Source organism: Halictus rubicundus, chromosome 7 (genome assembly GCF_050948215.1).
Source record: "Halictus rubicundus isolate RS-2024b chromosome 7, iyHalRubi1_principal, whole genome shotgun sequence".
Lineage (NCBI taxonomy): Eukaryota > Metazoa > Arthropoda > Insecta > Hymenoptera > Halictidae > Halictus > Halictus rubicundus.
Window position 1 is genome coordinate 228,353 of NC_135155.1, and position 12,505 is coordinate 240,857.

At 46.2% G+C, this 12,505-nt stretch overlaps 1 protein-coding gene and 1 long non-coding RNA gene across 2 annotated transcripts; one reads left to right on the forward strand and one right to left on the reverse strand.

The window, feature by feature from the left end:
• Positions 1 to 271: 271 nt before the first annotated feature.
• LOC143355537 (uncharacterized) lies at positions 272 to 2,517 on the forward strand. The gene is made up of 2 exons (XR_013082518.1): positions 272 to 447; positions 2,392 to 2,517. It is a non-coding gene; the product is annotated as an uncharacterized LOC143355537 (long non-coding RNA).
• A 5,452-nt stretch (positions 2,518 to 7,969) lies between these two features.
• On the reverse strand, positions 7,970 to 12,505 carry LOC143355391 (uncharacterized). The gene is made up of 3 exons (XM_076790167.1): positions 12,308 to 12,505; positions 8,127 to 8,242; positions 7,970 to 8,024 (listed from the first exon to the last, which is right to left on the reverse strand). The coding sequence occupies exons 1-3, from the start codon at positions 12,491 to 12,493 to the stop codon at positions 8,006 to 8,008; spliced, it is 321 nt and encodes a 106-aa protein (XP_076646282.1). The 5' UTR covers positions 12,494 to 12,505; the 3' UTR covers positions 7,970 to 8,005.

A 12,505-nucleotide genomic window follows, 5' to 3' on the forward strand; every position in this document is an offset into this window, starting at 1 on the left:
CTCTGAAATTCTTTTTCCTAAAGTTTGCTCTATTTTCAATTTTCGGCTGCTCTTTACTTTACCGTACTCAAAATTGATGACTTTCATCTACAAATTATGATGTATTTGGTATGTAGTCCACTAGATTTGTACCTGGCGCGGATGCAGATCGAAGTTTCGATCCTGTACAGTCGATAAAATTGGTGTTTTTGACAGGTAAGGGCGCCGCCATATTGGTTTTTAGTGACGGTTGCGCGTCGCTTACTGAGTTGGTTAGGATTAGGACGGGTGGGGAGCGGGGGCGGCAAGGTAAGCGGCTCGCGGTCGTCACTACAAACCAATATGGCGGAACCCTTACCTGTCAAAAATTCACAACTTGGGTACGATTGTTGCCACCTTCACCCGGCGCACGTCGCCATGTGGATCACATCGTGCATGCCGGATATATCCGGCGTTCGTCTCCAGAGGGTTATTAGGGTCTCTTCAAACTTGCCGGGACCGGAGGGTTTTACGTAAGGACTATAGGTCCAAATGCCGTGTTACCGATTATCTGTCGTAAAACGGGCGCCGTCGTCCCGGCGTTAGAGCAATCCCACCGGCCGCCGTTGCCCGTCGGCCGAGCAAGCGGCTGATCATTACCAGATGGCCTTTCGAGACCGCGTTGACAGTTCCCTGCTGTGCGTGGCACAAAAAAAAAGGTTTCTCGGGGCTCTACAGCTCCTTAGGTAAACTATCGGTATCCCTCCTCTACAACATTATGGAAATAGGAACCGTACCTGCCTCTTCGTGAAACAGCATCACACATCCTTATATATTAACCTAAATTGTACATATATTGTAAAAACTAGAATAGTTGTTTTTTTAAGGAAGTATCCACGTTAGGAAGGGGATCATGCCTTGTGAATTCGATCATTTTTGGGGGACTATGTCTCGAATTTTGATGACATTGAAATATGTTGTGGTCCAAGTGAAAGTGGAAGAAATCCTCAGGACTCAATCACATGATAATTTGTAGAATAAGAAGAATTAATTCCACATAAATTGCATCGTTTTGTCTTACGACACGAAAAAATGTATATGGAAAACTTCTGAATTGTTGTCCATAATGACCTACAGATGATTAGATGCAAGGTTCCCAGGCAGGAATGCGATGGCGTATCTATATCTTGTCCAATGAGACGAGACAGTAGACGTTAACATAGGCGCTCGAGTGCGACAGAGTTGAAGTTACCCTTGCAAGACAATTAGCAAAGGACGCACGCTGGGTGTTTCATTGCCTCGGTCTCGTTGGTCAGAGCATAGGTACGAATGCGCGGCCGATTGGATCAGAGTGCAAGGGACAGGCCTCGTTTCACACGTACTTTCGGCTATAGTCGAGATATTGGCTACAGCGGTCACATATACTATGTAGCGTGTGACGTCGAAGCCAAGCTACTGGGTCTGCGGGCGCGGCGGAGATGAGCATAGGCAGATCTAACGATAGACTCCCCAAAAATGGTGGCACTGAAAGAATGGCGACATTAAAATGGTTTTTTTTGGGGTTGCGTCGTAAGACCTTACGTACGACGCGACAAGCACGCGACCAAGGCCAGGTATAAAAATCCCTGTCGACGACCTACCGACCATGGACGTCATAAATCAAAAATCCTTCCGATTGTACCCAGCACTTTCGTAATTTTTAAGCCAGCCGAATGCAGCACATGCGGAACCTTGTACACCGTTAGCGTACTAAGATTTACAACCGTAGATGCTTGCGAACCAAATGTTATACGTATATTTCCACTTTTCCAATTTTCCACTATTTCCACCAGCTTTCGAACACACCTTGCAAATCAATGAATTCTAATCATTTTAAACTTGTTCTACGGAGTTTTGACTTATATAATCACTTATAAGATGTAAGATATAATTTAACTATGCTAAAATTGATTTGTGAAGCTGATTTTCATCGTTCCATCGTTAAATTAGATTATAGTTTGAACCATTACTTCTTAACATTACAACTCAGATGAACAATATTCTTTTCTCTACTTCGAACATGGATTGTGTGCGGATGCTGTCGTGGCACCGGCGGCCGATGCCACGCGGCCTCTGCCAGTTGGCGGCCGCCGGTGCCAGGCGACCTGTGTCGGGCGGCCGAAATCGGATGCCCAACGGCTTGCCCAGCTCTCAGCGGATGCATAGGCATCCCCGGGGTGTAGAGGGGAGTAAACTGTTCGGGAGTTAGGTAGCGAACCCCCGCTGTGTGCGGGTCTTAGCTTTTGTGTTGCGAGCATCTCGAGCGCCTTCTCAGGTTGCCAGCGACGGTCCCGGCAAAAATGAAGTAGGAAAACGCGGTAGTATTCATACTAACGTCGCCTCCGGCAAGTTTGAAGAGACCCTTATGCGGATACCGGATATATTCGGCGTTAGGCTATCATGTGGTTGCCGGATATATCCGGCGTTAGTAGCGAAAGGGTTAATACCCCTGAAGGAAATACTGATTTTGTTGCATCTGATACTGCAATTCCAAAATCTGTTAATACCAATTGTAGATAGAAAGAGAGACCCATTCTATTAGTAAGCTGAACCAGTTTGTTCAATAACAGGTTATACATTTTTTCACGTTTCGATGAGAGCAGTACGTATACTAGAGGAACTGATTTGTTGTTATCTTCCGTATCTTTTACAATACCATGTATGGTATATAACTGTTTAGAAAATGTGGGTATCATTTTAAATGTCCCATCCATTATCCAACATTTTGAGTCGGCTAGAATTTGTAAATTTTCATCAGTTGTAAATAATCAAATATTTAGTGACGATATCTCCTCCTTTACTTTATGTGCAAATAATTTTCCATTTAAAGTTTTAGATAATTCTTCGGGCAAGACAAGTTTGTCCATATTCTCCGGTTCCCGAGGCTTAATTTTTGCGTCGTACAAGCAGTAATTGCTGCCTTAACCCACTTGTGCTTGTGAGATACGGTTGAATACATTTCTCTACATGACTGTTACACTCCTGATTACATTCGACGGTCTTTCGTCACTGAAATTTGCCAATTTTTTAATTTTATTAGAAGTTTGTGTAATTTGCTGCTTTGCTGCATCAGGTGCATGGTTGTGGTTCGAAATATCGTGCCTACGAATAATATGTTATGCATTCTTATACAATGTATTTGCAGTGCCTCTGCATCCGCAACAATTACCTTTTTTACCATTCCTTTCACAATTCTAGTAATATAAGTCGTCCCTATTCCTGCACTTGTTGAATATAAAATCATCGACATAAATCTTGACTTTTTCCCGAATAAATGTCAGCAATTTGGCACGTGGAGGAGCAGACATATTGTCAGTAGACGTCATATTTCAACAATTAATGCACACTATGTAAGTACAAGAAAATGATAATATTAAAACTTTAACACAAACCGTTTTTTTACAAACTCAACTTACCGAGAAAATTAAACAAGTCAGCTCCCTTCAAACATCGTCAACATAAATTTACTCTTTTCCGTTAAAAATTCGAGACGTCATTCAAGACATACCCACATTTTCGGGAAGTAATATCCCTATGCAGATTTTTGCTCTATCCGCATTCGAGAAAAAAATATTACACATTCCATTTAAAAAAGTGAAGGTTACCCTTATATCTCGATAAAAAAGCAAAGTAATACAAAACCAATTAGAGCACTGTATGTCCTCTAAGAAACAATGCAACTTTTGTTCGAAACATTTTTCTTAAAATATACAGGGTGTCCCACATAAATGGGAACACCTAAATATCTTTCGTATTTACAGTCCTGTCAGAAAACTTCAGAGGACAAAGTGACACTATTGCAGGGGGCAATATAATGGTGAAGAAAAAAATTTTTTATGTCGTGTTTTTTAATGCAAGGTCACCGATGTTTCTTTTTAAATGGAATAGTATATTTTTTTACGATAGCATGATAGACAATAAAAACGTAACAAATGTTACGTATCACGCGAACCGCGATGTTTCATTTAAGGGGGGAGATGTTACGTATGGAGACGTTTCTCCACATTCATTTCGATTAGAAGTTCTAATCTCTTTTCTGAGAACGAAAAGCGCCCCAACAGGCCCCTTGTTTAATGATTGTACTCCGGCTGGACGCAGCTGGCACGAATTATGATTCAGTAACAGCACCGTACGATTTCTTAATATGGAAATCTTCAAAAGTCTTTGATAGTCTTTGATAGGAAACATCCTGGCTAACCCTTCGTTTTACCCCCATAAACAAAAGATCCAGCTGCAAACCTTAAACTCACTAGAAACGACAAATACGAGTATGCGACCGTAGAATAAAACAGACACATTTCCCTCTCATTTTTAGGGCATATAAACCCATTCATTTTCATCCTCTTCGGTCCAGTTGAGAAGCGGTTCAGAAATGATTCGGTCGCGGTATAGTAATCGTGCAGTCGCGTCGCGTTACACGCGTAAGAGTCAGTTCTAGTGAGATCGGGTAAAAGTCCCTTTCGAATCAAACGTAACCTTATAGAATCCGTTAGTTCGTGTATATTCTATTTGGCTTTCAACAATCGCTCTCCGACCCCGCATTGCCAGTGCGTCAACACCGTGCATCATAGGTAACAATTTCTCCAATTGTACACTTATTACATTCACTCGCGACACAAACAACTACACATGTAACTATTTCAATTCAGAATATATTTGTCTTGTTTGTTAACTCGCGTAATCTACAACCCTTAATTATTGCCCAATATCCTGTAACCGTTCTTTCCTACCTACTCTTCCTATTCGCATACGCTGTTACCCGTATCTCTACTTCGCGTCTCGAGACTATCCCTAACCGTCTCGCAGGGCCGGTTACTACCCTAATTCTCGAAGCTTGCACGTTCGCGAGCTGGAATGGATTCGTGCCTCCAGGCACTGGAAAGCGGCGAGGTATGGACGAGTTAAATGAGATATTCGAAGCCCAGATAAAGTGACAAAAGGTGATATATTCTCATAGGAACCGTTGTGTGTGTTTGTGTACAGTTGATTCAAAGTACCGTGTGGAACAATGGGTCGGCCTGCCGTGCCGACGGCTCGCGACGCATAAACAAGGTATTACGAACGCGTGAAAAACGCTCGCGGTACGCTCGCTCGACTCTACGTCCGGTTTTCGGAATCGGGTTAGGAAAATCCCTCAGCGCGGATCGCGCCCCGCGACAAGCAGTTTGTGACCCGTCTGACCGTCCCTACACTCGGCCGGATAATCGTACGAGTGATCAGGATGGAGACAAACACGAAATCTCCAAGCAATCTCGGGCAAGGCGGCGGCAGAGTGTCAGTGACCGTGCAAAGTCCGATCGCTCCTATCTGACCCGAAATCCGCGATCGAACGACGTCGTACCCGTCAGACCATCCAGGCACCTGGACGACGTTCGTACAAGTGGCCTGGGTGGAGACGCACACTAAACCTTGGTCACTCCACGGAACGCACGAGTCTACCCTTTGGCATGATACATGGCCTCGGAGTGTTCTCGGGTATTGGTCGCGGCAGAGTGTCCACGATCGTGCAAGGCCCGATCGTCTCGATTCAGTAGAGACGTACACTAAACCTCGATTATTCCACGGGACCTATAAGTTCACCCTTTGGCACGATACGTGGCCTGGAAGTGATCTCGGACAAAGGTCACGACAGAATACTCGGGATCGTGCAATGCTCTTTCGTACCGATTCGGGGGAGACTCGCACTAAACCTCGGTCGCTCGACGGGACCCAGGAGTCTACCCTTCGGCACGATACGTGGCCTCGGAGCAAGCTCTGATCAGGTCACGACAGAGTAGCCGCGATCGTACGAAGTACAATCGCCTCGAATCTGGTCGAGACCCACACCAAACCTCGGTAGTTCCACGGGACCCAGAAGAGTACCCTCTGGCACGGTGCGTGGCCTCGGAGTACCCTCGATTAAGGTCACGGCAGAAAAACCCTGATTGTGCGAAATGAAATAGTCTCGATCCAGACGAGACTCACAGAAAACCTCGGCAGTCCCTCGGAACCCAGGAGTTTACTCTTTGGTACGTTTCGTAGCCTCCGAGTACGCTCTGTTGAGGTTTCGGAAGAACCACCGCGATCATGCGATGATTGACTGTCTCGCTTCGACCCGTATAGTACGTACCGTATCTTTGAAACGATACTTATACGAACCCTGTAACAATATTTATATTTTGAAGGACGAAGCGAATCTACTGTGTCTGTTCGACGAGATTATCGCACGCTTCGCGACGCGTTTCTATCTCTGCGCGACGCAGTTCTCTAATTTTTACAAATTTTCGTGTCGTGTGGACACACGGCGCTCTCCACTCGCCGTCGCTCCTAGTACTCGCGACTTGCTCGCTGCAAGTGATCTACACTAACACTAGTAACGCCTTACTTCGTAATGGATAATTAAACATTTCCCGATTAATCTTTACGCGAGTGGAAATTGTATGATTTCGTTTGACTACAACGCGGTCACGTCCGAGAGTCACGGAGCTTTATATAAAACGTTACGACAGTGCCACGGCGCGGTTTGTGCTCGTGACTCCTCGGTTTGAGGCGCGTACGCGTTGAGAGCAGGAAGGACGGTTTGCCTTGCTCTGCCGAGTCGGTTTGACTCCTCGAACGGGTACCGTGTTTCGTCGAACAGACACTCTTCTTAAGGGCCAGTTTTCCCAGGTGGCCTTGAACAATCGATAGTACCGCTATAACGGCCACTAGAAGAAGCTAAATAGTAACATTTTCGTCCAGTATGGGGAGCTGGGTGCACTTTCCACATTCAGTGTCGAGTGGAATTTTCCCAGTATCCGCTCTGATTCGATCGCATGATCTCTGACAATAGAGGCGATCTGAGCATGCGTGGTCGACATCGTAAACGACGGCGCTGCCGTAGCTTCGTTCGAACAGCCGCGTCGCGGCACACTCACACACCGCCAAGTCGGCGTGTACGTGTACCGATGAGACTAGCAAGGGTTCGGGATGCCGCGATTCCTGACTCTGTAATACAAAGGTGGGGCATGTCATTGGTCAAAAGCGGTAGACGAAGGATAAATCTAGATCGCTTGACCACCGGCAGGTCCTACTTTCCGCTTGTTAGGGAAGGAGGGGCGTAGATGTGTGAGAAAAAAGACAACTTTCTTTATTTTATTTATTTATTTTATTTTGTTCTTTTAAGTTAGGGTTAGAGTTAGGATAGTAGCGGGGAAAGGAAGGAGGTGTAATAGAAATGTAACCCTGAGGGGAACAATAAATGAAGAAAGTATATTTAAATATATTAAAAATAATAAACTTTATTTATTTTTCACAATCTAATATTTATGTAGGGGGCCGCGCGGCCCCCGCGGCCGCCACGCCACCCGCCGCCGCCACGCCCGCCGCGGCCGCCACGCCACCCGCTGCCACCGCGCCTTTGTTGCCAGCCTCCTCGGCGGTACGAGTTCCTCTTCATTTGCTTCATCATCTTGGTCTGAAAGATATACACAACATTTATATACAACATTTATATGCAACATGTACAGTAAGGAGCAAAACTGAGTCCACACTATTTGAAATAACATAACTTTTTTTGAAATTAAATCAAATGTCTTGAATGTTAAGGAGAAGTTAGAAGGATTAATTTATTAGACGAGGTATACAAAATTTTTGAAAAAAATATTTCTATGTTTCTGTAACTTACAAACATCTCCTCCACTATCTGGGCCACGGTGCTTGGTTGTGGGGTGGGCGCGGTCGACAATGCTGTGGGCGATGACGCCGACGTCCCCTCGCCGCAGCGGCCGTTATCAATTGTCTGTAAATGAAATGAAAAGTTTTAGAAATAAATAATAAATGTTTACGAATGACGAAATATACCGCCTACTCACTATGTTGTAATGTCGCCTATTGTTTATAGATAGGCGGGCGACGGCTGCCAACACCGCCGCCAGTACTGGTTTCGCCGCCGCCGGTGCTGGTGCCGCCGCCGCCGGTGCTGGTGCCGCCGCCGCGGTCGCCGGTGCCGGTGCCGGTGCTGGAGCCGTCGCCGGTGCCGGTCCAATTTCTAATTCAATGTTGTCCATCTGAAAAATTGCCACAGTCAGTCAATCAACACTAATATCAACACTAATCAACACTAACCAGAAGTATCAACATATATATTTTATAAAAAGTTCAATACGCACGATTGCGAGGTTGTTTCTCGAAACTTGTTTTTTCTGGCGCGTTCGGAAGCGAATTGACTTTGAGGATCGAGCGAACCGTAGATCCTCCCTATTGCTTCGGGATTTTTCCTCCCTTCCTAGATGACAAAAAACATCCCTGGATTGGCCAGGACGAGGACCAATAGGGAGTGGACGGTAGGAAAGTAGGAGATGGGACTGAGGAACATCCTGATGGCCCCAAGGCCATCCTGATCGACTAAGTGTCATCAACCACTTGCTAAATACAAAGAGTTGCTAGAGCCTGGGAAAAACCCAGAGCGTCTGGCAATCGTCAAGCGCAAAGCTAAAGAAGGGCAGGATGGGACCTCTGGCAACTTTATGGCACGGTCCTAGAAAACTACATACAATTGCTAACTGTACGCCTTGGGAACGGACACGATTGGGAAATTAGCTAAATTTACGGTGACAAGGCCACTCCGTACTTAATTTCTAAAAATCCCAAAAGTCACGTTCCAAGAGCGTAAAGCAATACCCATGCCATAACCAGATGTCCCAATCCAGAGTTAGGCATTATTCCGATAAAAAATTGTTTAAATAACGATTCGAATAAAAGACACTTCATCTTTATGCGTTATTCGAAGCCTTCGAATAAAAGATACAGATAGAAGATGAAAATATTATTATTATAAATTCTCGTCGAATAAAGATACTTTCTTTATTCGAACATTCCAATGAAGAATAAAAATTTTTTTATCTTTTATTAGTTAATCGAAATTTTTATGTAGATAAATATTTTGCCCAACTCTGCCATTTTGCATTATCCCGAAATAACATACGGATTCCGAACCCTTGAGATTCTCGTAGATACACGTACACGCCGACCTAGCGGTGTGTGACTGTGTCGAGGCAACGTGTTTACGTTGTCGGCCACACGTCATCCCGGACCCTTGCTATTCTCATTGATACACGTACGCGCCGACCTAGCGGTGTGTGAGTGTGTCGAGGCAACGTGTTTACGTTGTCGGCCACACGACATCCCGAACCCTTGCTAGTCTCATCGGTACACGTACAGGCCGACTTGGCGGTGTGTGAGAGTGCCGCGACACGGCTGTTCGAACGAAGCTACGGCAGCGCCGTCGTTTACGATGTCGACCACGCGTGCCCAGATCGCCTCTCTGACAGGCGTCATGCGACCGAATAATGGAAAATGTTGCTCGAAAACGCAAAAGTAGGACCTGCCGGTGGTCAAGCGATCTAGATTTATCCTTCGTCTACCGCTTTTGACCACTGACAGGCCCCACCTTTGTATTATAGAGTCAGGAATCGCCGCCTCCCGAAACCTTGCTATTCTCATCGCGGCACGGCTGTTCGAACGAAGCTACGGCAGCGCCGTTGTTTACGATGTCGGCCACGCGTGCTCAGATAGCCTCTCTGACAGGCATCATGCGACAATGATCGGAAACAGAATACAGCGCTCGTAGCGAAAAATGCCGGATCTATATTTAATTGAAATAATAGGTGCGGGATGGTTTTCGGGGGCCACGATTCCTGTGTTTAATACGTAATTATACAATACAATAAAGGTTGCATTGACATTGTATATGTCACTGCTAGGTCGCTTGAGTCCAACGGTCTCCATAAGAACCCGGTTATTTAAGAAAATTGTCCTTATGTGCAAATTTTGCCGAATTTTGCAAATTACGCCTAGAAAACGCAAAAGTAGGACCTGCCGGTAGTCAAGCGACCTAGATTTATCTTTTATCTAACGCTTTTCACCCTTGAAAAGCCCGATCTTTGCATTATCGGGCCATAAATCGTGGCCTCCCGAACCCTTGCAACCTTGTACGATCTAGCGTTGTGTGCAGCAAACCATGGCACACGCACACGGCACGCACACGGCACACACACTGTCATTTGAGCTTCTCCTATGCGGCCGTTCGTAGCGTGAAGATCGCTAGGAAGCTTATCCTAGTTCCTGTTTGGAGCGTGGCGACTCAAGGCCACGTAGGAAAACTGGCCCTTAAACGCGTGTTTCTCGGACCGCTTCCAGACGTAGAGTGCTGGATCGCTGGCTCGCATCGACCTCCTTCGATCGTTATCGAGTGGGGATCGATGCGTGCGCAACTCGACAAGGATCGCGATATCTCGCGATCCCTCACTATCTCCGGACTCGCGAACAACGTAGTATGGTACGGTGGTGGGGTCAGTATCGCCGATCGATACGTGCGGTATGTGTGTATGTAACCGACACGGTTACAATCCTAATCTAATAATTGAACGTTCCCACATGATACAATCTTACCGCTCGGATTGTATCAATTAAGATATATATAAGTTACGAGGCTAACCAATCTTAGATTCATATCAACAAAGATTTCAATATTAACTAATAATAGAAACCATATTCAAGGGGTAATAACCTCCACGCCGGCCTCTCGCGTTGCTCGCAGCCCTGGCTCGTAACACAAACATGATTATTCTTGCTCAAGGTCATTTCAAGGTCAGAAAGGTGGTATCCACTAAATTCAGTTTTTTATTGTCTATCATGCTATCGTAAAAAATATACTATTCCATTTAAAAAAACATCGGTGACCTTGAAATTTCATTAAAAAACACGACATAAAAAATTTTTTCTTCACCATTATATTGCCCCCTGCACTTTGTCCTCTGAAGTTTTCTGATAGGACTGTAAATACGAAAGATATTTAGGTGTTCCCATTTATGTGGGACACCCTGTATAACTTACGAATTATTTGAGGTCGTCACGTTATCAGACTCTACCTGTATATTCTGTATAGAGATACCTTTATCTCTATAGAATTCTGTCGGGTGGGGGTGTGTTACTTCGGGTTCGTTGTTAACAGGAAGGGGTTGAAAGCCGATGCGGAAAAGGTCGCGCACGTCTTATCCTTTCCCGTTCCAAAAAATCTAAAACAGTTGCTATCGACTTGCTATCGTTTGGGCCGTACACAAGTTTCGACCGTATTTGGAAGGTTACCGATTCAAAGTGTGGGATCAGGACCCCCAGATCAAAAGTATGCAGGAGATCGGGAGGAACGGGAAGGTTCCGTGGGTGAGCGCGTTAGTCGATCGGCTACCACCAGCGAGGCCGGGGTTCGATTCCCGCGGCGGCGGTGCCCTCATTTTTCCCGAGATCCTACAAAAGTTACCGATCGCAATAGTTTACGTTGGTTGCGAACGCTCAGAAACACTTCAGGAAGACTGACGCGATGGGTGATACAATTGTTAGAATACGATTTCGAGATCACGTATCGACAGGACGCACTGAATCACGTACCGGATACCTTTTGGCGGATGTACGAGTATATTGTCGAGGGGGAAAAGGAATTGAGAACCGTGGCCGCGACGAGGTTGGATTGTTACGAGGAAAAGTTTCGTGCCGTGGAGGGAAACCCGGGAAGATACCCGGATTGGTCGACCCGCGGGGCGCAACTGTACCATCGTCGAACCGATCCATTAATGGCCGAAATGTTAAACAACGATCTAAATGAACGGAAATTAGTAATATCCGGGGATCGGAGCACGAAAATATTGCGAGAGGTCTACGACGAGGAGCAAGCAGGTCACCTGGGCGTTGAGAAAACGTACCACCGATCGCGACCCGATATTTTTGGCTAGGCATGATCTGTACCGTCGTAGAGTATGTGCAACGCTACCCCACGTGTCAGTTAACGAAGGTGGATCAAAAACTTCCCTTCGAGCTAATGGGAAGGCGTCGCATCGAGGCCCGTGGATGGTCATTACCGCGGATATCATAGGTCCGCGTCCTCCGAGGATCGAGTGCTTCCTCCTCCGGCGAGCGACCGGGGTAAAAATTCCGAAGCCCTAGAAAACCACGTACATATTCTCGCGCTGAAGTACACCCGAAGTACTGCTCATCGATAACGGAACCGAATTCGTAAATAAAGCGATACACGAGCTCGCAAAAACCTACGGTATCACGATAACGACCACGCCCCCGTACCACCCGTAAGCGAACCCCGTGGAGCGGGTGTATCGCGTATTAAAAACAAGGATCGTCTCGTATATCGAAAATGACCATTGCGTTTGGGACGTAAATCTGCCAAAGCTTCGTTTCGCATATAATACCGCGTACCATACCACACTCCAACCTTTGCCAGTGTTTTTTAATTTCGGACGGAGCCGAGTATGGGCGGAAACTGGAAGCAGCCCCCACTTACCTCCGATTGACCCCGACGCTTGTTGGAATTGTGGAGCCACGGATGTCGCGCTATTACCGGTGTGGCCGCCCCGCGTGCTCCGTTTGCACCTGCGCTACGCGCGGGCCCTACTTGCGTGCCGCAGGCCCCCACCGGACCAGGAGCAGTAAGGGGTCCACCCCGCCACGAAGAGCGTTTAGTTACCATTACTCCCCGGCA

Excerpts from the sequence above, each read along its gene's own strand:
- LOC143355391 (XM_076790167.1), bottom strand. The coding sequence starts at position 12,493 with ATGGTAACTAAACGCTCTTCGTGGCGGGGTGGACCCCTTACTGCTCCT. Across the intron at positions 8,243-12,307 it reads AGCGTCGGGGTCAATCGGAG|GAAGGGAGGAAAAATCCCGA; the intron begins GTAAGTGGGGGC and ends TTTGTCATCTAG.